This window comes from Gopherus flavomarginatus, chromosome 2, assembly GCF_025201925.1.
Source record: "Gopherus flavomarginatus isolate rGopFla2 chromosome 2, rGopFla2.mat.asm, whole genome shotgun sequence".
Classification (NCBI taxonomy): Eukaryota; Metazoa; Chordata; order Testudines; family Testudinidae; genus Gopherus; species Gopherus flavomarginatus.
The window spans coordinates 36,403,607-36,427,099 of record NC_066618.1 but is presented as its reverse complement, the minus strand read 5'-3'; the positions used below and the strand labels follow the sequence as shown (position 1 = coordinate 36,427,099).

Sequence of the window (23,493 nt, the reverse complement as noted above, 5' to 3'; positions counted from 1 at the left end):
CCTTTTATCATTTTTTTTTTGCTCTCCTTTGGATTCTCTCCAATTTGTTCACATCTTTTTTAAACTGTGGTGCCCAGAACTGGACATAGTACTCCAGCTGAGGCATCACCAGTGCCAAGTTCAGTGGGATAGTTACCCCCTCTGTTTTACATATGACACTCCTGATAAGACATCCTAGAATAAGAACCTTTTTTCACAACTGCATCACATTGTTGGTTCATAGGCAATTTATGATCAACTATAACACCCAGTTCCTTTTCTGCAGTGCTACCACATAGCCAGTTATTCCCCATTTCATATCTATTTATTTTACTTTTCATTCCTAAATTAAATACTTTGTACTTTATTGAATTTCATCATGTTGATTTCAGATCAATTCTCCAATTTGTCAAAGTTGTTTTGAATTCTAATCCCATCCCCCGAAGTGCTTGCAACTCCTCCTAGCTTGGTGTCATACACAAATTTTATATGCATACTCTCCACTCCATTATCCAAGTCATTAACGTTAATATTCAATACTACCAGAGCAAGGGCAGACTCCTGTCGGATCCCACTTAATATGTCCTCCCAGTTTGACAGCGAACCAATGATAACTGCTCTCTGAGTATGGTTTTTCAACCAGTTATCTACTCTCCTTATAGTAAATTCATCTAGACCATATTTCCCTAGTTTGCTTATGAGACTGTCATGTGGGACTGAGTCGAAAGCCATTCCAAAATCATAATATATCATATCTACAGCTTCCCCCCAACCAGAATGCCCATAAACCAGTCATGACATACAGTGCAATGCATTTGAATATTCATGGCAGTGTGTTCTGCCATCTAAATGCACACATATATTATTGTATCAGAGTTTCCCTAATTCATGAGTGTATGGCTATGTAACTGAATATTGCTTGACGAGCAGATGGTGATACTAAAACTCTGTGGGTGCACAATTTCAGTTGGCAAAATCTTATCACTACTCCTCAGCTACCACATTTTAATATAATTTGCTGCAGATTTTTTTTATCCTTTATGAGAGCGTGGGGCTAAACAAACCTGATTACAGAATGGGGCTCACCTGAGAGGAATCAGGTAATTTCTGTGTAAAAAGGAGCCGTAGTTAAGTAGTGATAAAGCACAGATGGGGACAGAGCTGGAGGGAGGTTCCTATAAAGGCAGGAAGCGGCAGTAAAAAGAGGAAGCTCAGGAAACTGCCACTGTAACTGTAGAGATAGCAGGGAACAAGAAGGGTCCTGCAGGGTCCTGAGTCAGCAGGCAGGAAGGCCTGGGAGAGACCCTGACAAAACAGGGAAGAGAATTAGGAATAGTTAAGCATTTCTGGACTTTTAGTTTTGGACAACTGAGACCCTGGATGAGGAGGACCAAAGACTGTGACCTGGCTGAAGGGCTGACTGGATGAGTTACTAAGAGAGAAACCACTACAGCACTGGAGTGACTGTTGGCAGGGGTTGTTAGCACAGTGAGATAGCCGCAATGCCATGCCTGGCCATGTGTGGTTCCCTAGTGTTGGGTGGACTGTTAAATCACTGTTGAAGAAACAAATGCTACACAATACCAAGGGTCCTGCTTTATTCCTCAAACAACCAATAGATCTCTTTTTGATTTTTCCTTCCACACTGACAAACTCAAAATCCTGCCCACTATTAACATCCCCCATGTCACGTTCCACGCTGCTTACCCTCACAACTCTTCCCCTCATGGGAAGATTTAGCTGGTATGCCAATCACACACTGATGTGTTCACAGATATGGCTGATGTGGCTTTTCTCCCTTTAAGGCGTATGTTACATTTAAAGATAACTACAGATACAGAGACAGCTTTTGCAGTTCCTTCCAGTGAGATCTACTTTCCACCACCTCTCCCTCTCAATAGCATTGCTTCAGGCTAGCCACTTTCCTTTGAAGTGCTGGCATGATGGAACACTCCAGAATGCACAGTGCTGATAATCAGTCATGGGCACTTCAAAGAAAGACAGTCTGAACCAGTCTGTGAATAAGACATGCACAGCACTGAAGCTGTGAGGGAAATCCAGGACCATACCATTTTACCAGTTCCATCTCAAAGCCATGCAATCAGGAAGCTTAGGATAGCCTCTGCTGTCCCCCAAACTACTGAACAACTAGCAGAAGAAAGCAGCAATTTGTGACACCATCACTAAAAAAAATCAGGTTCCTGGGCACTAACCAATGAGAGCAGCACAAATGTGGTGTCATTGGTAAGCTTATCAGAGGTGGTGGAGGGGTCAGCACCCAAATAAAATGCTTCCTTTCTTTATTGCCCTCCCACCTCATGAAGGGGGAACACTATCACTGACAGTATTTTAGAAGTTGACCACAGAATTATGACTTTATTATCTATGTATAATATTGTATGACTAGCCACCTTACCTCCACAATTAACACACTCTGAAACAAAACAAAAGAAACTCAGTTATACTGGATTGTATACAGGAAGTAATGCAAACAGCATCATAATACATGCTAACTAAAATAAACAAGCATTTTTAAAAAAATAAACGTTAAAGCTAAATTAGGACCCTTATGCAGCTGTGCAACAGGTGGGGCACAAACAGCCTCCCTATTATTTTGTGGCCTGAATAAGAGACAGTCCCAATTGCAGGCACAGCATTCACAGGCCTTGCCCTCCCCAACTGCGTGACAGGCAGCAGCACTTGTCATCTGTGTATGAAGGGGTATAGCAGCACGTAGTGCAATCAGATGGGAGAGATTCAACTGGGAGTATATTGCTTAAAAGCTGTAGTAGGCTGTTCACAATATATCCAAAGATAAATATTCTGAACCCTATGTACTAGTGAGAAATTGGTCTTTGAAAGCTTCCAATCTTCTAAACATAACAAAAATTTGCTTTAATCTTCTTTTTTTTTTAAAAAAGGCACATAATGTTTGTCCTCAGAAATGTCAAGCTTTGTATAATCATGTCACCTGAGGTCATTCAAGTTTATAAGTGTCTTGTAACTGCGATAACAGAAGTATGGATTACGAACGGTTGCTCTAAGAAATATCAAAGATGCTATATTTTTATATCTAAATTGATACATCATATATAGATAATTGTAAGGAGGCGCCTTGGCTCCCCACTGCGTCTGAGAGGGATGAGCCAGAGCAGGTGCCTCAGTGGGCAGAGTCACCGCCGCCTGTCACCACCCCCCAGAAGTCAAGGGGCGCGACAGGAAGTATAAAAGCCCGGCCCCAGCGCTCAGTTGGAAGCAGGCTGCCGAAGAGGACAGACGCTGGTGCCCAAGCTCCCGCTAGGCCCAGCCTGCCTTGTGCTCACTACCCAGAGGAGCGCTGGCCTGACCTGCCTTGGGCCCGGTATCTGGAGGAGCACTGGCCTGACCTGCCCCATGCTCACTACCCGGAGGAACGCTGGCCGGACTTGCCTCGTGCCCAGTACCCGGAGGAACGTCGGCCTGACCTGCCTTGTGTCCCGTACCCCGAGGAGCGGCCTAAGCTTACAGACCGGCATACCAAGGAGCGGCCTGAGCTTCCCTACGCCCGGTACCCGGAGGAGCCCATGGTCTGGGACCCCCCAGACGACGCAGGCGAGAGACAGGTACCCAGAGAGGGGGAGTTCGGAAGTGGCCCGGGGGTAGCCGACCCTGGTTTGGCTCCTGAAGAGCCTGAACCCATGTCAGTGTGTTGTGGCCAGGATCCCCACTGACAGCAGCGAGTCTTGGCTGCTGCTAGGGCGCCGGGCTGGAACGCAGTGGAGTGGGAGGGCCTGCGTTCCCCCTCTCCCTGGCCTGAGGAGGCCTTCTGTGTGGACGTATGATATACTTTGTTTCCTCAGCCTGCTGGAGGCCTGAGCTTGAACTGCTACTGCCCCGCCCTGTCCAAGGGCCTGGGCTGATACTGTGTTTGCTCAGCTCCTGCTGAAGGCCTGAGCCTGAACTGCGACTGCCCCGCCCTGCCCAAGGGCCTGGGCTGATATACAGTGTTTTCTCAGCCTGCTGAAGGCCTGAGCCTGAACTGCGACTGCCCTGCCCTGCCCAAGGGCCTTGGCTGATATACTGTGTTTACTCAGCCCCTGCCTGAGAGTCTGAGCTTGAACTGCTTACTGCCCCGCCCTGCCCCAGGGCTTGGGTTTATGTACTTTATGCTTACCCGACCCCGGCTGGAGGGCCAGGACTCTACCTTGCTTGCAGACCCTTTATTCCCTCAACGCCTCCTGAGGGGCTAGGCCTACCCGGACTGCTGTGTGTAAGGAGGCGCCCTGGCTCCCCGCCGCACCTGAGAGGGACGAGCCCCGACACCACCGGCTTACAATAATACACAAAAAAACTATGTTAAAAGAACACTGTTAAGGTTGAAAAGTCAAGCACCCAAGAGTCAGGAAATGCACAGCCAACCTTAATGCTAGCAACTTTAATACTGCCCCCCTTCACATATACACCTCTACCCCGATATAACGTGACCTGATATAACACGAATTCGGATATAACGCGGTAAAGCAGAGCTCCGGCGGGGGGTGGGGGAGGCGAGGCTGCACACTCCAGCAGATCAGAGCATGTTCGATATAACGCAGTTTCACCTATAATGCGGTAAGATTTTTTGGCTCCTGAGGACAGTGTTATATTGGGGTAGAGGTGTACATTATTGTTATACTGGGGGTTGGCCTGAGGCTGTTGGGCATGAAGGTCATCTTGCACTTATGCTAAATGAAGGAAAAATTAAATGCCCATTTCTTTAGTGATAGCCGAAACAATGGAAAACCATTGCCTACGAACTAAATTGCATGCAAGCTAGGGTGGCTGGACCATGAATGCTAGGGGGTTTCCTGAGAATCTGATAATGTGTATGGGGGGGGATTGGTTTGATTGTATCAGTGTGTCTGCTAGCAGAAGCTGACAGAGAAGGAAGCAGAAAAGTTAGAGGCAAGAAAAGTACTTGATAATATTGCCCTGAGAGTGTGAAGAGGGAATTTTTTTTTTTGGCAGAGTGCTGGCTAGAAAGAGGCTTCTAACTGTAAGCAGAGAAACTAACTCCTATTGTTAGATTTCTTACTGCTTTCAGGGAAACAGGACTTAGTGTATATTCTCTGTAAATAAACAATAGTGTATCAAAAAATACATAATTTTATTATCAATTTCTACTCCTAATGGAAACAACCTGCAAGACCCTGAGTATTAGCTCAGTGGTGTGAGCATTGGCCTGCTAAACCCAGGGTTGTGAGTACAATTCCTGAGGGGGTCATTTGGGGATTAGCCCTGCTTTGAGCAGGGGGTTGGACTAGATGATCTCCTGAGGTCCCTTCCAACACTGATAATCTATGATACCCTATTGGCTAAGCCAGTGGTTTTCACACTGTGGGTCGCGACCCACTGCTGGGTCACAGAATGTAAGGCATTGTGTCACAGCGGCTCTGGTCAGCACCACTGAGTGGGCCATTAAAAGAGCCATCCGCAGTGCTGCCCAGCTAAGGCAGGCTAGTCCCTACCTGCTCCGACACCATGCTGCGGGCAGGAAGCGGCCTGCAGCAGGTCCAGATCCTAGGTGGGGGGGTCATGGGGCTCCGCATGCTGCCCCGAGCACCGGTTCCGCACTCCCATTGGCCGGGAACCAACAGGGGGTGGGGGGACAGCTCTGGAAGGGAGTGTGTTCTAGTAGACACAGATTCTTCTGCCTCATCCTTGTCCTAGTCTTGTCTCTTCTCCATTCCTGGCTCCTTGTCCTAGTCCCATTCTCATTGCCTACCCAGTCCCAGTCTCCACTCCTCAGGCTTCTCATCCTGATTCCAATCACCAGGCACAGCCAATCATTTTCTCCAACTTCGGGCTCACTGAGTTTTAATTTCACCTCCACACTCCACAAGTTTCTCTCAGCATGAACAATTTCAGCCTGAATGGTTAAAATTTGTACAAACTTATAAGTAATTGAAAATAGGGTCTTAAAATGGGACTGGTCAGGCAACCTACCAGCCTCACCTATAATGGGGCAGGGGAGAGACACACAGACACACACACAAAATCATCACTCAGAAAAACTGCATCTCTAATGCTGGATTAACTAGAAAGTGCTAAATGAAATCATGTTTGGCAAGAACATGACTAATACTTAGGGCTTGATTTGGAGAACAATTCCCACCCAGTTGGAATTGTGAGTGCAAACTGAGGACATATCTGCTATTAAAATTTCCTAGAATATAGTACTTTGTCAATCAACTTCTAGTTGCACCAAAATCTACTTAGTATTAATGTATTATTTTAATTGTGTTGTCTACTCTCTTTTCTCAATATGACATAGTACAACAAAATAAATGATCGGATTAATGCCACATTTTAATCTGTTTTACAAAGGAAAGTGATGTTATGCAATGCCAATTCATACAAGAATAACTGCCTTTTTAGTGTAAATAACAAAATGGGTATTACATTGCGATAATTCACAGTGAAGCTTACTTTTCTGCCTATTTTCCACATAGACCATCTGCGCAGTGAAATCATTCTTCCTTCCTCTTTAAGTACTGCTTTGTATAACTATGCCTGGATCAAAACAGTCTTTTCAATGAATCAAATCTCTATTTCTCTTTCATCATCAGTATGTTCAGCCATAGTGGAAAAGGAAACTCAGTCATACAGAATGCTCTTCAGATTGCCAAATACTGGAAATAAAATATCCTATCTGATTCAGTTAAGTAACTTACAAGTCCCACAATTAATTTTTTTTCAATTCAACAAAATATTAGAATCTTCAAATACTCAGAAATATGGGCTAAATTCTGCCCCCGTTATACCCCTGCAATCCCATTACAAGTAACGGAGTTACAGAGATATAACAGGACAGAACTTCGTTCCTTGTTTACAAAAAGAAATAAAACAAAACCACTTTCATTTAAATGAATTGATTAAATTATAAAAGTGTTACATTTCCAACTGTACAGCTATTACAGATTGTCTTCTTCCATATAGAATCAGACCCCTTTATCCAACAGCTTCTTAGTTGATGTATTACTTAATTTTCTATTTAAAATTAACAAACCTTTCCGGTCAGTTTTGAAAGATCTTCTCCTCCTATTATCTGCATATCTTGTGTAGACTGATCATTCTGAAAGAAGATAATACCTTTAAATTGTATTTAATTACGTAAGTGTTAGAACAGAAAAAAATAAATAGTTTTGGATTCTTTGGCTCCTCTAATTCCAATTACCAATATTTTTATGTCAAGTCTTAGCACTAGTACATGGCAGAATCATTCTATAAGCTTGTCTCTTTTGGCCTGACAATCTTCTCCTTAATAGAAGATTCTTTTCTCAACTTATCTCTATCTGCATGTGACATTATTTATATTTCTGCTCTCACCAATATATACCTGCACTAAGGGTTTTTGTTTTTTTTTCAGAGAAGTGATGTTCCTCTGTTCATTCTTTCTTATTCTGACATGTGTGGAACAGTATCTTTGCCAATAATGTGCCTACAGGTATTACTTATGATGAGTGGTAGGCTATTTCAGAACCAATACACTTAATTTGTTTTGAAAAATAAAAGGATGCATTGATTTCACAGTCATCCCTGCCTACATGTGTTTTAATCTCTATACATATAGGGAAATGCAATTTAATCTTTTTTAATGGATTCAAATGAAATGTGTCAGGTCAATTCAATAAAATGAATATTCTGATGTGGGTCAAACTGACCTGAAACAAAACATTTCATTTTGATTATCCCACGGTCAATTTTGATTTTTGCAGAAACTGTATTTTTAATCAGAAAATCATTCAAATAGAAATTTTTCTAGCAGCTCTCTAATCAAAATCCACTAATATCAGTAGAAAAAGGACTGGACCACATGATCAGAACAGATAGAAAATTAATTTTTGATGGAAGTGCACAGATGTCTTAAAGGAGTAACACAGATTAAAGTAAAAAAAAAAACCACACCAAAAAAACACCAAAACAAAAAATAGGCCTGCAGAGGAAGTACACTCTTCCCAATTAAAGAAAGATAATTGGTAAGAAATAAAAATAATTGATAGTTTTTGCCAAGTCAGTACAGACACTAAGCTAATACTGCATAATTTTAGGGAGAGTGTTACTCTAAATTTAAGAAACAGCTGCAGAACCAGTATTTTCTTAATGTGACACTAGTTTATCAGTAACATCAGAAAACTGTACAGCTATGAAAATATTACAAAATGTACAATTTTTGAACATTTTTCTTATATTTTATCAACTTTTAAAACAAAGAAATTTTTTGAAAGGAAATAAGTTTTCACAATTGTTAAAATCAAATGACCATGATTTATTTTAAAAATCGGTGCCTCCAGTTCGTGTTCTAAGTCCATAATTAAACACCTGTATTGATGTACTGTTTTTCAAACAGTACATCCTCAGCTGGAGTTTACGAGAGAGACTTTATGTTATAAATTAGTGGAACACATCCCTTATCTGCATTTCTTCAACATCAACAATATGGATATATTTCACTTGACCTTATATCCATTATATGCCTTGTGTGAGATTCTGTGGTGCACCTCAAAGAGAGGTATTTCTTGCAGTGCAGGTGGAGAGGTGCTATGTAAGCTTCAACTCACTTTTGCACCCTCCAGATCTAAGGCCTGGTCTACACTACGTGTTTATACCGAATTTAGCAGCGTTAAACCAATTTAACCCTGCACTCGTCCACACAACGAGGCCCTTTATATCGATATAAAGGGCTCTTTAAACCGGTTTCTGTACTCCTTCCCGACGAGAGGAGTAGCGCTGAAATCGGTATTGCCATGTCGGATTAGGGTTAGTGTGGCCGCAAATTGACGGTATTGGCCTCCGGGCAGTATCCCACAGTGCACCATTGTGACCGCTCTGGAAAGCAATCTGAACTCGGATGCACTGGCCAGGTAGACATGAAAAGCCCCGCGAACTTTTGAATTTCATTTCCTGTTTGCCCAGCGTGGAGCTCTGATCAGCACGGGTGGCCATGCAGTCCCAAATCCAAAAAGAGCTCCAGCATGGAGCGTATGGGAGATACTGGATCTGATCGCTGTATGGGGAGACAAATCTGTTCTATCAGAGCTCCGTTACAGAAGACAAAATGAGAAAGCATTTGAAAATATCTCCAGGCTATGATAGACAGAGGCCACAGCAGGGACTCAGCACAGTGCTGCGTGACAAGCGTAACGGAAAGCCAAAGAATCAAATGGACGCTCATGGAGGGAGGGAGGGGGGACTGAGGACTCCAGCTATCCCACAGTCCCCGCAGTCTCCGAAAAGCATTTGCATTCTTGGCTGAGCTCCCAATGCCGGTAGGGTCAAAAACATTGCCCCGGGTGGTTCAGGGTATATCTCGTCAATTTACACCCCACCCCCAGTGAAAGAAAAGGGAAAATATCGTTTCTTGCCATTTTAAAATGTTACCGTATGTCTACTGCATGCTGCTGGTAGACGCGGTGCTGCAGTGCTGAACAGCAGCATCCCCTCCCCTTCCTTTCCTGATGGCAGACGGTACAAAATGGTGGAAAACTATCACCACCCCATGAGTGCTCCTGGCTGGCCTCGGAGAGGTCCGCCGGGGGCGCCTGGGTAAAAATGGGAATGACTCTCTGTTATTCCTGGCAGACTGTGCAAAATGCTGGATAACCGTCCTCATCATAGCAGTTGGAGCCTGAGCTCCATCAGCCCCCCTGCCTGTTTCGTGTCTAAAGAAAAGATTCTGTACTCCCTGGACTATCATAGCAGCTGGAGGCTGCCTCCCCCCCATTTTATCTCACTAAAAAGTCAGAGTTTGTTATTCCTGCATTCTTTATTACTTCATCACACAAATGGAGGGACACTGCCACGGTAGCCCAGGAGGGGTGTGGGAGGAGGGAAGAAATGGGTGTGGTTGTTGCAGGGGCACCCCCTAGAATGGCAGGCAGCTCATCATTTCTGCGGGATCTCTGGGGCTCTGACCCGGAGCGGCTGTGCTCTCTGGCTCTCTAGTAGACTTGCCTCATATTCTAGGCAGGACTAACTCTATTTTTAGACAAAACATAAAGAAGGGAATGACCTGGGAAGTCATTCCCATTTTTGTCCACGCACCCCTGGCCGACCTCAGCGAGGCCAGCCAGGAGCACCCATGACAGCAGCAGACGGTACAAAATGATTGATAACCGTCATCTCATCGCCAATTTACAATGGCAGACGGTGCAATAGGGATGGTAACTGTCTCTGCTACCTTGTAAAGGCAAATGAATGCTGCTGTGTAGCACTGCAGTACCGCGTCTGTCAGCAGCATCCAGTACACATATGGTAACAGTGACAAAAGGCAAAACAGGCTCCATGGTTGCCATGCTATGGCATCCGCCAGGGCAATCCAGGGAAAAAGGGCGTGAAATGACTGCCTGCTGTTGCTTTCATGGAGGAAGGATTGAGTGACGACATTTACCCAGAATCACCCGCAACACTGTTTTTCCACCATCATGCATTGGGATCTCAACCCAGAATTCCAATGGGTGGGGGAGACTGCGGGAACTATGTGATAGCTACGGGATAGCTACCCACAGTGCAACGCTCCAGAAATCGACACTAGCCTCGGGACATGGACGCACACCACCGAATTAATATGCTTAGTGTGGCCGCATGCACTCGACTTAATACAATCTGTTTTACAAAACCGGTTTATGTAAAATCGGAATAATCCCGTAGTGTAGACATACCCTTAGGCTGGCATAATTCAAACTGTCTAGGTGCCTATCTAAATTACAGCAGCCTTCCTGGACTACCCTATGGGTCACAATGTTTTCTGAACACTCCACAGTAATACATGCTGCAGTCTCACTCACAACACAGCCTTCTCACCCCCAGCCTCACCCCTACCTCAGGACATGCAAAAGGGGGCTCTCAGAGAACATTCTTATAGCTGTCTTTACAGTTCCTTAGCTGGGAAAATTCTCCCCAGCTGGATTGGGGGCTTTTAGATCCTCTTTATACTGCTCCAGCCCCTTTACCCAGAGAAACAGGGACACAATGGGGAGAGGATTGCACCCCTTATATTTTTAAATATAAAAGTTAGTGCTTTTTTCTTAAAGAACAATGTAAAAGTAAAAAAAAAAAAAAAGCTTCCTAAGGAATTTTTTTAATACTAAACACAAAATGGAAAAGATATAGAATGTATTTTTCTATAAATGCTTTATATGAAAAAAAAATCAAAAACATATAATAAACTACTTGGCCTAGAGCAAAATACATTAGTCCTTAAAAATCTAGTGAACATGTTGAAACAGCTATATAAGGCAAAGACACTGAAAATATCTGAAGTGAACTAGAATTGTAAGTGAAAATTTAATCACTCTTCTGGTTGAAAAGGCTGAGAAAGCCTTGAAATACATTATACAAGTTATCTTGGAAAATTTAATAACAAACAAAGTGCTCATCAGAAAATTAAAGGAAAACAATGAAGCTATTTTGGAGACCTATCTGCACACTACTAAGGATCTGATTACTGAAAAAAGATGGTTACCTTTTGTAACTGTTGTTCTTTGAGATGTGTGGCTCATGTCCATTCCATTGTAGGTGCATGCGCTTGCCACTTGCACCAGTGCTGGAAGTTTTTCCCTCAGTGGTATCTGTAGGGGACCGGCTCTGAGGCTCTCTGGACTGGTGCGCATATGCACCAGTATAAGGCATGCCGCCGGCTCCCCCCTCCCTCAGTTCCTTCTTGCCGGTACTCTGACAGAGGGGAAGGAGGGCGGGTCATATAATGGACATGAGCAACACATCTTGAAGAACAACAGTTACAAAAGGTAACCCCCTTTTCTTCTTTGAATGCTTGCTCATGTCCATTCCATTGTAGATGACTCCCAAGCAGTACCACCAGAAGCGGGTAAGAGTTCACAGACATGTTAATTTCAACACAGCTCTGCAGAAGCCAGCATCATCTCTGGCCTACTGAGTGATGGTGTAATGCATCGTGAATGTGTGTACTGAAGACCACATCATGGCCTGCAGATGTCCTGGATAGGGACATGTGCCAGGAAGGCAGCCAAAGATGCCTGCACCCTAGTCAAGTGAACCTTCACTATCGGTGGAGGCACAGCCTGTGCCAACTCATAACAAGTATGGATGCAGGTGGTGATCCAATTCGAGATCCTCTGAGAGGACACCGGATGGCCCTTTGTTCTGTCATCTACTGCGATAAAGAGCTGGGTCAATCTGCGGAAGAGCTTGGCGCGCTCCAAGTAGAAAGCCAGGGTGCACCTGACATATAGAGCGTGCAGCCACCTCTCCTCATTGGTGGTGTGCGGCTTTGGACAGAACACTGGGAGGAAGACATCCTGGTTGACATGGAAGTGCAACACCATCTTTGGCAGGAAGGCTGGAGCAGAGTTCAATATTGTCAGCTCTACGGCCGGTGCGAGGGTCAACTCAACAAGGAGCCCTCAAGAGTCAAATGCCCCGCTCCTGCTTGGTCCTCGGCCTGAAGCTTTTGCAAATGTGACACTTGTTGCTCACATGGGTTTTCCCCTAAACACTTCACTGGGGATCACCGATTGGCATACATTTTTTGCAACAGTCACAACGTTTGAAGCCTGGGGACTGGGGAATGCTCCGTCCCGAGGCTACATCCCGTACGAGACTAACTATTTCTAACTTAACACTTAAGGAACTACTAGCTAATTATATACAACAAATTCACTGCTAGGCACAATAGAGATAGGAAAGCTTGTGAAGGCAAGGAAATGTTCCAGCACCATCACTTGCAGTAAGAAGGAACTGAAGGCGAGGGGAGCCGGCGGCACCCCTTATATGAGTGCAAGCACCAGAGCTGGTGCCCTATGGATACCACTAAGAGAAAAACCTTCTAGCACCAGCGCATGTGGCGAGCACACACATGTACAATGGAATGGACATGAGCAAGCACTCAAAGAAGAACAAAGGCTATCTATGAAATTTTTGCAGGTTTTAATTTCACACCACAATCAATCTATATGAAGAGAAAGCAGCAATCTGGATTAAATCTTTCAATACCCCTTTTATGATCCTTCCGGTATGGCATGCAATCCCAAACAACCTCTTCAATGCGACATAACATAAAAAATTATTTCAAATAGCTTCCTGGGAAATTTTGAACCCTTGGAGATGGATGGAATATAAAACAAGCAATCTGGATAAGAAAGACAAATTGCTATGATTTGAAGCAGCAAAATGCTGCTTTCTGTTTCAGTACTTACAGGTCAGGTGTTCTGGCACCAAGTGCAAGAGAAGCACCTTTTGGAAAAACCTACATTACTGGAGGTCAAATCAAGTATGGCAACCTAAGTAGTAAGAGAACCACTTCTAGCACATATTAGGCCTATCTCACCAGAATAACTATAGCATATGTTTACACTGTGTTTCCAAACTAGAGAGGGTGAGATTCTTCCAAATAAAGCACAAATATACAACAGCTATTATGGGGAACAGACCCTTTCTGGCTTCAGGGTTAAAGAAAAGGAGAAAAAAAAAAAACCCCAGGAAGAGGGAGACTAATGAAAGACTGGACTTTTAAACTTAAAAAAAAATCCCTTTCAGCAATTTCACAGCACTATTTCCTTTGCATATTGGTATTTCTGGCTTCAGCCGAAAGGAAGAAGCTAGAGCAGCATATTCATTGCCGGCAAGCAGTTCGGTAAGTCTGAACACAAGAGCCATTCAGAGCACAGGGATTACAGTAGCCAATCAGAAAGAGAACTGCATCTTCAAAGACTAGCTATTGTGACACAACTGTACACAGTTATGTAAATCTGTGTTCTGATTAGCTGATAATTGACGTCAGAATACAAGAGTAAGTACACCTCTACCCCGATATAACGGCACCCAACATAACAGGAATTCAGATATAACGTGGTAAAGCAGTGCTCAGGGAGGGGGAGGGCGAGCTGCACGCTCCAGCGGATCAAAGCAAGTTCAATATAAGGCGGTTTCACCTATAACATGGTAAGATTTTTTGGCTCCCAAGGACAGTGTTATATCGAGGTAGAGGTGTATTCAGTATGGCTATTGGGAACTACTATGCAGTAAGTAGGCAATTGAGGCATCCAGAATCAATCTGGGTGCATGGAATTGCATAACCATGAAAAAAACAACACTCATGCATCAGTATCTATATATCATCCATTGGTTAGGAAAATTCCATTTCAGTACAAAAATCTGATAATTTATTATACAAACCTTGAAGATAAAGATATTTCTCATACACGGCTAACTCATACTTTAATACAAATAACTGACAAATAGTGACATTGCACATCATAATATAAACTTGTAATAATAATGCAAACAGAAAGGCATGGAGTTATGGTTACCATAGGAATTTCACTTCTGAATTTTCTGACTTCTCTGGATTTAGAATCTCAAATTAACATTGCACTAAGTCTTAAGCATCAAAAATTCAGAGAATCACAGATGTCAGAGATGAAAAAAACAATTAGATCATTCAACTGAAATTCAGTGCACAGGCTATATTTAGTTGCAAATCAGCATGTTTGAATGGTTACCAACCAATGAGTCAAATTTTCTTTAGGAAAATAACTAAAAAGCATAAACGCAAAACAGAGTTAAAATTAATTATTTAAATCCTGGTTGCCTGTTTGTTGATTTAAATCACGATTAAAATTGGTGATTCAAATAGTTTTGATTTAAAGAAATCCACTCTGCCCTCAAGCCCACACATATCTGGTCTTCTTTGAACTTCTTCCAGTCTATTAAACTTTTTCCGGCAAAGTAGCGCTTAAATCTGAATGCAGTATGCCAGGTTGAGTCAGACTAAAGCCACAAAGAATCTCTGCTGTATGACATGATGCCTTTTGTCTATATCATCAAAACTGCATTGAACTTTCTCTGCAGACCTATCACATTGCAAAGTCGTGTCTAATTTGTGTCCACTCTTACACTTAGGCCTCTTTCAGCATACTGCATCCCAGATTGCTTTGCTTCATCCCATTGTTTCAGATTTAATACATTTGGAGTAAAATACTTATTTTTTTCCAAGTGGAGTCTCATTTTGTTATTTCCAGCCCATGTTTCTAATCTCACTAGCTACCTTCTGATTAATTTCTATGTTCTAATTGAGGTTTACAACTCCTCCTCAAAATAGGACCATCTGAGAAAGTCATGCACATGCTTTTTACTGTCTTGTCTAGAGCACTAATAAGAGGTTAAATAAGACATTTCCTATCCCTATGGTACTTCAGAGTACCTTCTCTAAACACAAAAACACTGCCATTTCTCATTACCCATTGTTTATCGTCTTCTGGCCATCTTTCAAGCCATGCACACACACAAAAGTTCCTATCCAAATTTCATCACACCAAATAGCCTGTCACTTACAAAATACAAAAACTAAAATGAGAAAAATCTTAACTCTATTCTGGAAATTTCAGAGAAAAGAGGACTTCTCACTTTGCTGTTTATAGGGGCTAATCCTTCAGGGCCTGTGTTTGGGTGCGCAGGGATTGAAGGAGAAAGGGTGCAAGAACCCTCTTCATTTTTGGAATGAGGTGAGGCCATGGTCCTGTACCATTTCCACACTGTTTCTCAGAACTGGATGGGTTTGTCAGGGCAGAGCTGGATGGGAATCAATTTTTCCATCCTATGAATAGCTGAGTTTGAAAATTTTCCCCATCTCAAATCAGGATGAAAAGTTGAAAATATCCACAAACAGAAAAAAATGTTTTTCCCCATTTTGAGTTGATCAAAATGTTTCATATCAATAATTTTGAAACACTTTGTTTCTATTTTGACCTTTTTTCATTTTTTAACTTTTTCAGTCTAATTAGCTTAATTTTCTAAATGAAAAGTTGTCTCAAACCAGAAATTTTCATTTAATGTTGACAATTTAAAAACTCCTTTTTACACATTTTTTCAAATGGCAAAATTCACTGATCATGATCCTGCCTCATGCAGTTTCAGTTTTGACAAATTAGCATTTTTCAACAAAAGAAATGATTTGTCTAAAAATCCCCAACCAGCTTTAATGATGGGAACAGCACTGTCATCTAGTCGCAAATATCTTCAGAGTGGTATAGCTCCTCACTGCACCCAACATGAGCTAGTTCCTTAATACTGTAGCTGATCCTCTGTTTTTACTCAAGCAAAATTTTAACTGGCTTTAATGAAGAGCAAATTTGTTATAGCACTAATGTGATTGTAGGCCAAAGTAAAACAAAAATAAAACAAAGACTGAAATAGTGATTCAGTGTTATTTACTAAACAAGTAAATCAATACGACTGAAATATTATGAGGTAGAAAAAAGGCTACACGTGACAAAAGAGAGGAATATCAGCAGTAGAACATGGTTATACGCTAAACTTTTTTCATCTATTCAACACTGATTTATCATTTTTATTTTACACAAAACCCTTCAGTATGTGTCCTGAGATGCTGAGGGGACTCTGGGAAAGAAACCAAAATATATTTATTGCCACCTTCACTTTTCAGAGTTTGTAAGTTAACAGTTTGTTTGACTTCAGTGCTGATGGCAGTACAGCCTTTAAAATTTTTTCTGTATTAAATCATGTCTTTTGAACTGGGTGAAGCAGTGAATTATTACATTTCTTTTATTTCTCTAGAGACAAGTGCTTGGATCTAGTGCAAGCTACCAGTGAAATGAGTTGGGTGGTCTCAGGAAAATGTCTTGTAAACAGCATTGCTCACCAGAAAGTTGCACAAAGCAGTGCACATCTTTGGTCTGTATTAAATGAATGGAACCTGGATTACATTAATACTGTACTTGCAGAATGAAATATACTTTAAACAGGACAAAAAGGCAGCTCTAGCAAATCAGTTCAAGTGAAAATTTGCATTATAAAACAGAGACATTATAACTTTATTGCATCCCATTTTACTGTAACCTGGACAGTTCATATTTTCTGTTCAACCGTCAATTAATTTGTGCTCATAAAAAGCACCAAATTCACTGCCTTGAAGATTGAAGGGCCAGATCTTCACCTCTATTCTGCTTGCTTTGTGATCTCCAGCACTGCAAAGCAACTGCAAATCTGCCACCCTGAGGATTCCCCCAATGAGGTTTCTGCCTTTTTGCTCCCCGTCTCCTGGCATAGGGGCTGTTTGCGGAGAAAAGCAGGGGGTCAATGAAACACTGATCTGTTGCTCACCTCTTGGGATCTCAGACAGCTGGATGTAATTTAGAACACCTGCAAGGCTGCTCTAAATTATGCTAGGTTAAGGATGGCTCCATGGTGGCCCCAGGATCAGGGAAGCGAAAAGTAACAAAGTCACTTATTTTGGTCACAGCAGGGTACCTAGCCCTGAGGTCTTTCATTTATCCCCATAATAGGTACAGCACAACCAGCATACCACCAATAAGCCTTAATTCTGGCCTAATGAGTCCTCCCTTAGGGGAGAGAGGAGAATTCAGTCTCCATGCTCACTCAGTCCTCACCCTCTCCCTTTCCATCAATATTCACAGCTATTGTCTGTGGTCAATGCTATTGCTATTGTAATAGGGTGTTCTATAAACCTAACATTTGTTCAGTAAGAACTGGACTGAGACCACCAATATATTTCACAAAGACCACTGATCTCCCTCTGATATAAATGACTCTGTTACTCTTGATATGGGCCAAATGAGAAAACAGAGATGAATGACTCTTTCATTACCAAACTCCTAAGCGATCCAGTCTCCCCTACCTGGGCACTGATTTGAAGAAACCTTCCCATCACTTCCCTTCCACCACAAGATATTTCGCTTGCATGTTTACCACAAGATTTCTATTTCCTCTAGGTGAATTGCATCTGGAGGAGTCTTATGATTCTATGATTTTCCAATTAGAGGTAACACTCAATCAACAATCAATTAAATGTCAATTAATTAACCAAGGTAAAAACTCTAGTGTACAATTCCCTCCATGTGCCTTCCAGTCTGCTCCAAGGACAGTGCAAAACCACATGCTGCCCCTTGCTCAGGGGTTATAGCAAAACCACAATTCCACTCTAAGTTTGCAAATCAATTAAATTTAGACTTAAATGTTGATTTTTTTAAAATGTATTTAAATTTAGTATTTTAAAAAGAAGAGGTACAATATCTGTTCTCTGCAGTTTCAGGATGAATATTTTGTGGAAATGCAGTTTATTTAGTCATCATATTTAAAACAGGAAATATTTTTTCTTGCGACGGCTTCTACAAAAAGATAGCATTGTAATGGATAACATGTTGTCATTAAAAAAATGCACCCCTTTTACTTTGAAAATTTTGTTTGAAGATTGAACATTGGGCTAAATTATGCTCTCATTTATACCAATGTAAGTCTAAAGTAATTCCATTAGCTTCAATAGAGTTACTTCAGATTTATGGCAGTGTAAATGAGATCAGATTATCGTTGAGTTACTTCAAGGGGAGGTTTGCCTGCATAAAGACTGTAGGATTGGCCAATGTATGCTGTTATGTCATTAGAAATACTTCTTATTTTAATGTGTCTACAGAAAATATAATATACAAAAGCAATGCAAGCGTACAGCTGTTGTGTTGGGAGTTATAAGTCTGAAGTCTGATTTATAGCACTATAAACTGGTCTAATCGTGTGAGATCCTGAAATGTTGTTGGTCTCCTCACTTCACAGATATTTCAACAAATCACAGCATTAAGCAATAGGGTGCATTTTGATCTCAGTTATACATTTGTATTTTATGACAGGCCAAGACACAAACTGTCTACAGCTAAATGGCTTATACAGATTATTTTGTTTCTGATTAGTGGATGACGTGGCCCAGGAACGAGTCAGAAAGATTAGGACCTTAGGGACCAATTTTCAGAAGTGTTCAGCATACACAGTTCACGTTGAAATCAACAGGAACAGCAAGTACAGCACTTCTGAAAATCAAGTCACTGTCTCCATAGAAAAATACTGAAATGATATTTCTTTCTTTGCTGGTTGTAAACAACTAAACAACACGAGCGTAATATCTCTGAATGACTGTAAGAGCAAGGAGGAAGCACCTTGTAATAAAAATGGAACATATTTAAAAAATGGAAAAATATGTTCAACAAATGTTACTAAGGCTTACAGCATTTCACATATTTCCTGTTCTAACAAATACATTACCACCAAGTAGTATAATTCAGGAATTGCTTTGTTTACTGGCACTATATTATTTTAGCTATTTATCTTCTTCACTGGTGCCTTGTGTAAGCTCTTCTCTCTTGTTTTGGTTATGCTAATCCTCTGCATTGCACACATACGCACAGCAACAGGGTGAACAAAACGTTTATGTGGATCCTCTGGCCTGGTCTACACTTAAAAGTTAGGTTGAACTGGCTACATTGCTCAGGGCTGTGAAAAATTTCACACTCTGTGCAACATAGGTTGGCCTAACCCCTATTGCAGACACAGCTAGCTCAGTGGAAGAATTCTTCTGTCAACTGAGCTACCCCCTCTTGAGCAGGTAATTTACAGAGAAACCCCTTTCATTGCTGTAGCAAGTATCTACACTAGAGCCATACCGCTTGTTTTGTAGACACATCCTTTGTCAGTACACTCCCAACACTACTGGAGTTTAAGTGATGCAGAGTCTTGCACTGGACCTCTGCACCATGGGTAAATTTCACCCCCAAATGTGTTTGTGATCACTATTTCAATTGTTATTTTACTGCATTTAGTATATTTCATTATAATTACATTCTCTTACTACAAAGGTTCTAAAAATTAACTTTTAAGTGGGTTTTTTGTTGAAATTGCTCTTGGCCAAGAAATAGGGTCAACAGCTCTACAAATCTGTTTTCTCACATCTTGTACAGACATCTATATTTTGTTGTGACCTTAAACACAGTTTCTATTCTGCCATTTAACTGTTTTAAGTAATTTTATTGAAAAGCTCTACAGAGTATCACTAATACTGGCCTTTAGAGGAAAATTTAACATTTGATGCAATGCTAAAATCTTAGAAAGGAAAAAAAAGAGTCTACCTAACAGTATATTCTACTTATAATAGGAAGCAATCTGACCTTTCAGAGATATGGCCTGGATGATCTAATACATTTTTTCAACCACTATCTCCTCTGCAGAGAAACTATGATGTTATTCCTAGGTTTTGTTCTAGGTAACTACAGTTTAATCTTACTCACAGAGAGCTTGCATGCTAAAGAACTCATCTTTCGAAAACATCACACTTTGTTGTAATTGTACTGACCAGTATTCTTATTGAAACCATGCTATATTGTGTTTCTCCACTCCACTGTAGATTAACCTTCCACCCCTCACATCACTGTATGAACAGTTTCATCTTTTGTGGAAGAGAGAAGACAGAGCATTCTGAATGCACTTCAACCATTAGTAGCAAAGATTTAACCTCCACATTTCATTACATGAATGAAAAGGCGGAGAATCAGGATTATCTGTCAGCTAGGACAGCAATGTAACACTGTGCTGTGAACCATATGATCTGGTAAATTTGAACTCTGTGCTGAGAAGTGGAGTGATCTGGAATCTCTACCACTAAGAAACATCTGTTTAAGGCAAATAATAAAACCTATGTAATCTAAAGCCTTTACATATTATTTATTTTATTGGATACATTTTTACAGTACTTTTGTACATTATTTTTTCTGTAGACATTAAAATCAGAGAAGCATTTTTAATGATATGACAGCATACGTCGACCAATCCTAAAGCCTTTATACAGGTAAAACTCACTGTGAAATAACTGAACCATATAATCTGATCTCACTGGCACAAATCTGAAGTAATTCCACTAAAGCTAATGGAGTAACTTCAGATTTACACTAGTGTCAATGAGAGCAGGATTTAGCCCAGTGAGTTTGGCTATTATGGATTCTATACCATATAGGATAAATTATTTCCAGAACTACTTGTTATATATTTATTTTGTATTAGTTCAGTGGGGTATTTTATACATTATTTAAAACTGAAGTAATTAGACTGACTCCTCCCCGACACACCCTTAATGAAAGAAGGAGGTAAGCAATCATTTAAAACAAGGATAAATAATATAACTCCATGGAGAGGGTCTAGTGACATCATAAACCATAACAGCAAAGTTCAGGTTGGTTGTCACAAGAACTCTGGTGTGAGATTTTCTTGTATTATATGGTGTTTTATTTATTATTCTGTAAAATAACATTATGCTGTTTTAATTTAAAATGTTTCTATGTTCCAGGATCCAAAAAGGACTGTTCATGTAGTCCCACAGAAATCTGCTTATTTCTGTATTGTATGTACATTGTGGTCTTCATTTTTCCCTCTTGTTTTTTGCTTCGGTGGGTTGAAATAATGCAAGGCCGAGTTTCGTGCTGCATTTCTACCATGCAGGAGTGGAAACCCTGAGAAGACCGGGTCTTGTCTTATTTTAGCCCCACAAATAACTCCCCAATACTATGGTAGTTGAAAACCAGAAGAAAAAAAAAAGCACAAATACATTTTGTTGCACACATCTCACTAACAGTCATATCACTTTAGGTCTGACCTTACATTCAATACACAGGCAAAACTCCTAGGTTGAAATCCTGGCTCTGCTGAAGTCAATGGCAAAAATCTCAGGATTTCACTTATATTGACTTTATGACATTTGTACCATGTGTAGGACATTATAGCAAGAGTAATATTACTCATTTGGAACTTGAAATGTAAACTAACATTTTTGAAAGAAACAGTAATTTTACATTTTAATAAATATATAGGACAATGTGAAACAAGAAAACTGTATCTTAGGCTTATTACAAGACAGCTGCTTCTTTCCTATAATTAAATGTGTGTATGTTTAGTGCTCTCTAATAATTCATTTTAAAATAATTTAAGCACTCCACTGAACTATTAATGTGATATGTAAAGAGAAGGACTTACACAAGGGATCAGCAACCTTTGGCACGTGGCCTGTCAGGGAAATCTGCTGGCGGGCCGGGATGGTTTGTTTACCTCCAGCGTCTGCAGGTTCGGCCGATCGCAGCTCCCACTGGCCGGGGTTCGCCGTTCCAGGCCAATGAGAGCTGCAGGAAGTGGCGTAGGCCGAGGGATGTGTTGACCGCTGCTTCCCGCAGCCCCCATTGGCCTGGAATGGCAAACCATGGCCAGTGAGGGCTGCGATCGGCCAAACCTGCGGATGCTGCAGGTAAACAAACCGTCCCAACCTGCCAATGGATTTCCTGACAGGCTATGTGCCAAAGGTTGCCAATACCTGGCTTATACTTTGAAGAGTGATTACTGATTTGCGGGGCGGAGTGCACATCTCTCAATTTCTGAGTGTCCAACATAAGGAGCTTTAAAGAGGCCTGTTTTCAGAAAGTGCTGAGCATCTGCTCTCTAAAAATTAGGCCCCTTTAAACAAGTCTCAAATTGGGCAACCAAAAACTCAGTTATCCAAAATCACTACTAATTTTTGAAAATTTAGGCCCAAGAGATAAACATAGGTCAGGGATCCATTTATCCATTACTACTTAAAAATCTTTAATAGTTTAACCACCAAAATCTATGCTGTCAGACAATCCTTAACAGTAGGAAGAGAATTCAAAAACAATTTTATTCTAAAAATGAATAGGGTATTTAGATTACAGGTCTGAAATCTATTCATTTATATAATTATTGATATTTTCCAATCTCTGAAGTCTGGATTATGTTGCACAGTTGAAGTCTGATCCATTATTTTGCACATCACACAGATGATTCATGTACTTTTTATTTTATTCTATCTAAACAGAACACTGGAGCAAATATATTATTTCCAGTGTATTGTGAATTCTTGTATTAATTTTCTTTCAAATAGTCTTCTGATCATAGCTATATTTATCCTATATATAAATATGTATTTCTATGCACATCTTGACATATTTACAATTATATTCTATTATACCAGTTTATGGTTAAAGTTCATTGTGATTACCATTATTTTCTCACTCTACAATCACAGTCAAACTCACATAATGTTATGTCCTTGATTCACACCAGTGCTGCTGTGGAGATCTTCTGGGAAACAGCTTGTTATTTAAATTTCATTTTAATTTTCTTACTCTGGAAAATTTAATTTGGGAACAGCATCTACTTTTCACCCATTTTTCCAGCTGGATTTCCAGACACATACAAAAGTTAACTGATCATCCTGAAGATCGTACAGTGAATTTGTGGCTCTGTCTGGATTCGTACTCAGGATCCTCCTGTCTCTCAGAGCTTCCTCTAGCCACTAGACAACACAATCTGCTATATAGTAGGGGAAAGCTAGAATAGTAAGTGGGGAGGATCTGGGTTCTGGTGAAAAGAGAGACAAAAGTCTCATTTTCAAATGTATCAATCAAATGGCCAGAGGCTGATACAAGGGATAGATACTCCAAAGCATGTTCCAGTGGGACCAGCCTGTAGAGGCACAGTAACCCTGCTCCTGTGAAAGAGTTAAAAGCCGGTCCTTGGAGAGATCTGGGGCTGAGAGCTGGGAAGAAAAGGCCGATTGGGGAAGTAGCCACAACTGAGGCCATGCCCCAATCAGGCCACAGCAGGCCCTATAAAAGAGCTGTGAGCCAGGAGCTTACACACAGTTTCTCTCTAGCTGTG

At 41.1% G+C, this 23,493-nt stretch overlaps 1 protein-coding gene across 4 annotated transcripts in view; it reads right to left on the bottom strand.

Annotated features, from left to right (window-relative positions):
• Positions 1–23,493, bottom strand: part of PRTFDC1 (phosphoribosyl transferase domain containing 1) — a 68,961-nt gene that overhangs the window by 5,837 nt on the left and 39,631 nt on the right. For 2 of the 4 annotated variants that reach the window (XM_050939154.1, XM_050939153.1), the window contains exons 4-5: positions 7,007–7,072; positions 2,396–2,413 (exon numbers count right to left, since the gene is read on the bottom strand). The exons of 1 other annotated variant lie outside the window; for it this stretch is intronic. In XM_050939154.1, coding sequence (XP_050795111.1) covers positions 2,396–2,413; positions 7,007–7,072 — 84 coding nt within the window. The remainder of the gene's footprint in view (positions 1–2,395; positions 2,414–7,006; positions 7,073–23,493) is intronic. One more of the 4 variants, XM_050939155.1, reaches the window with a different exon arrangement.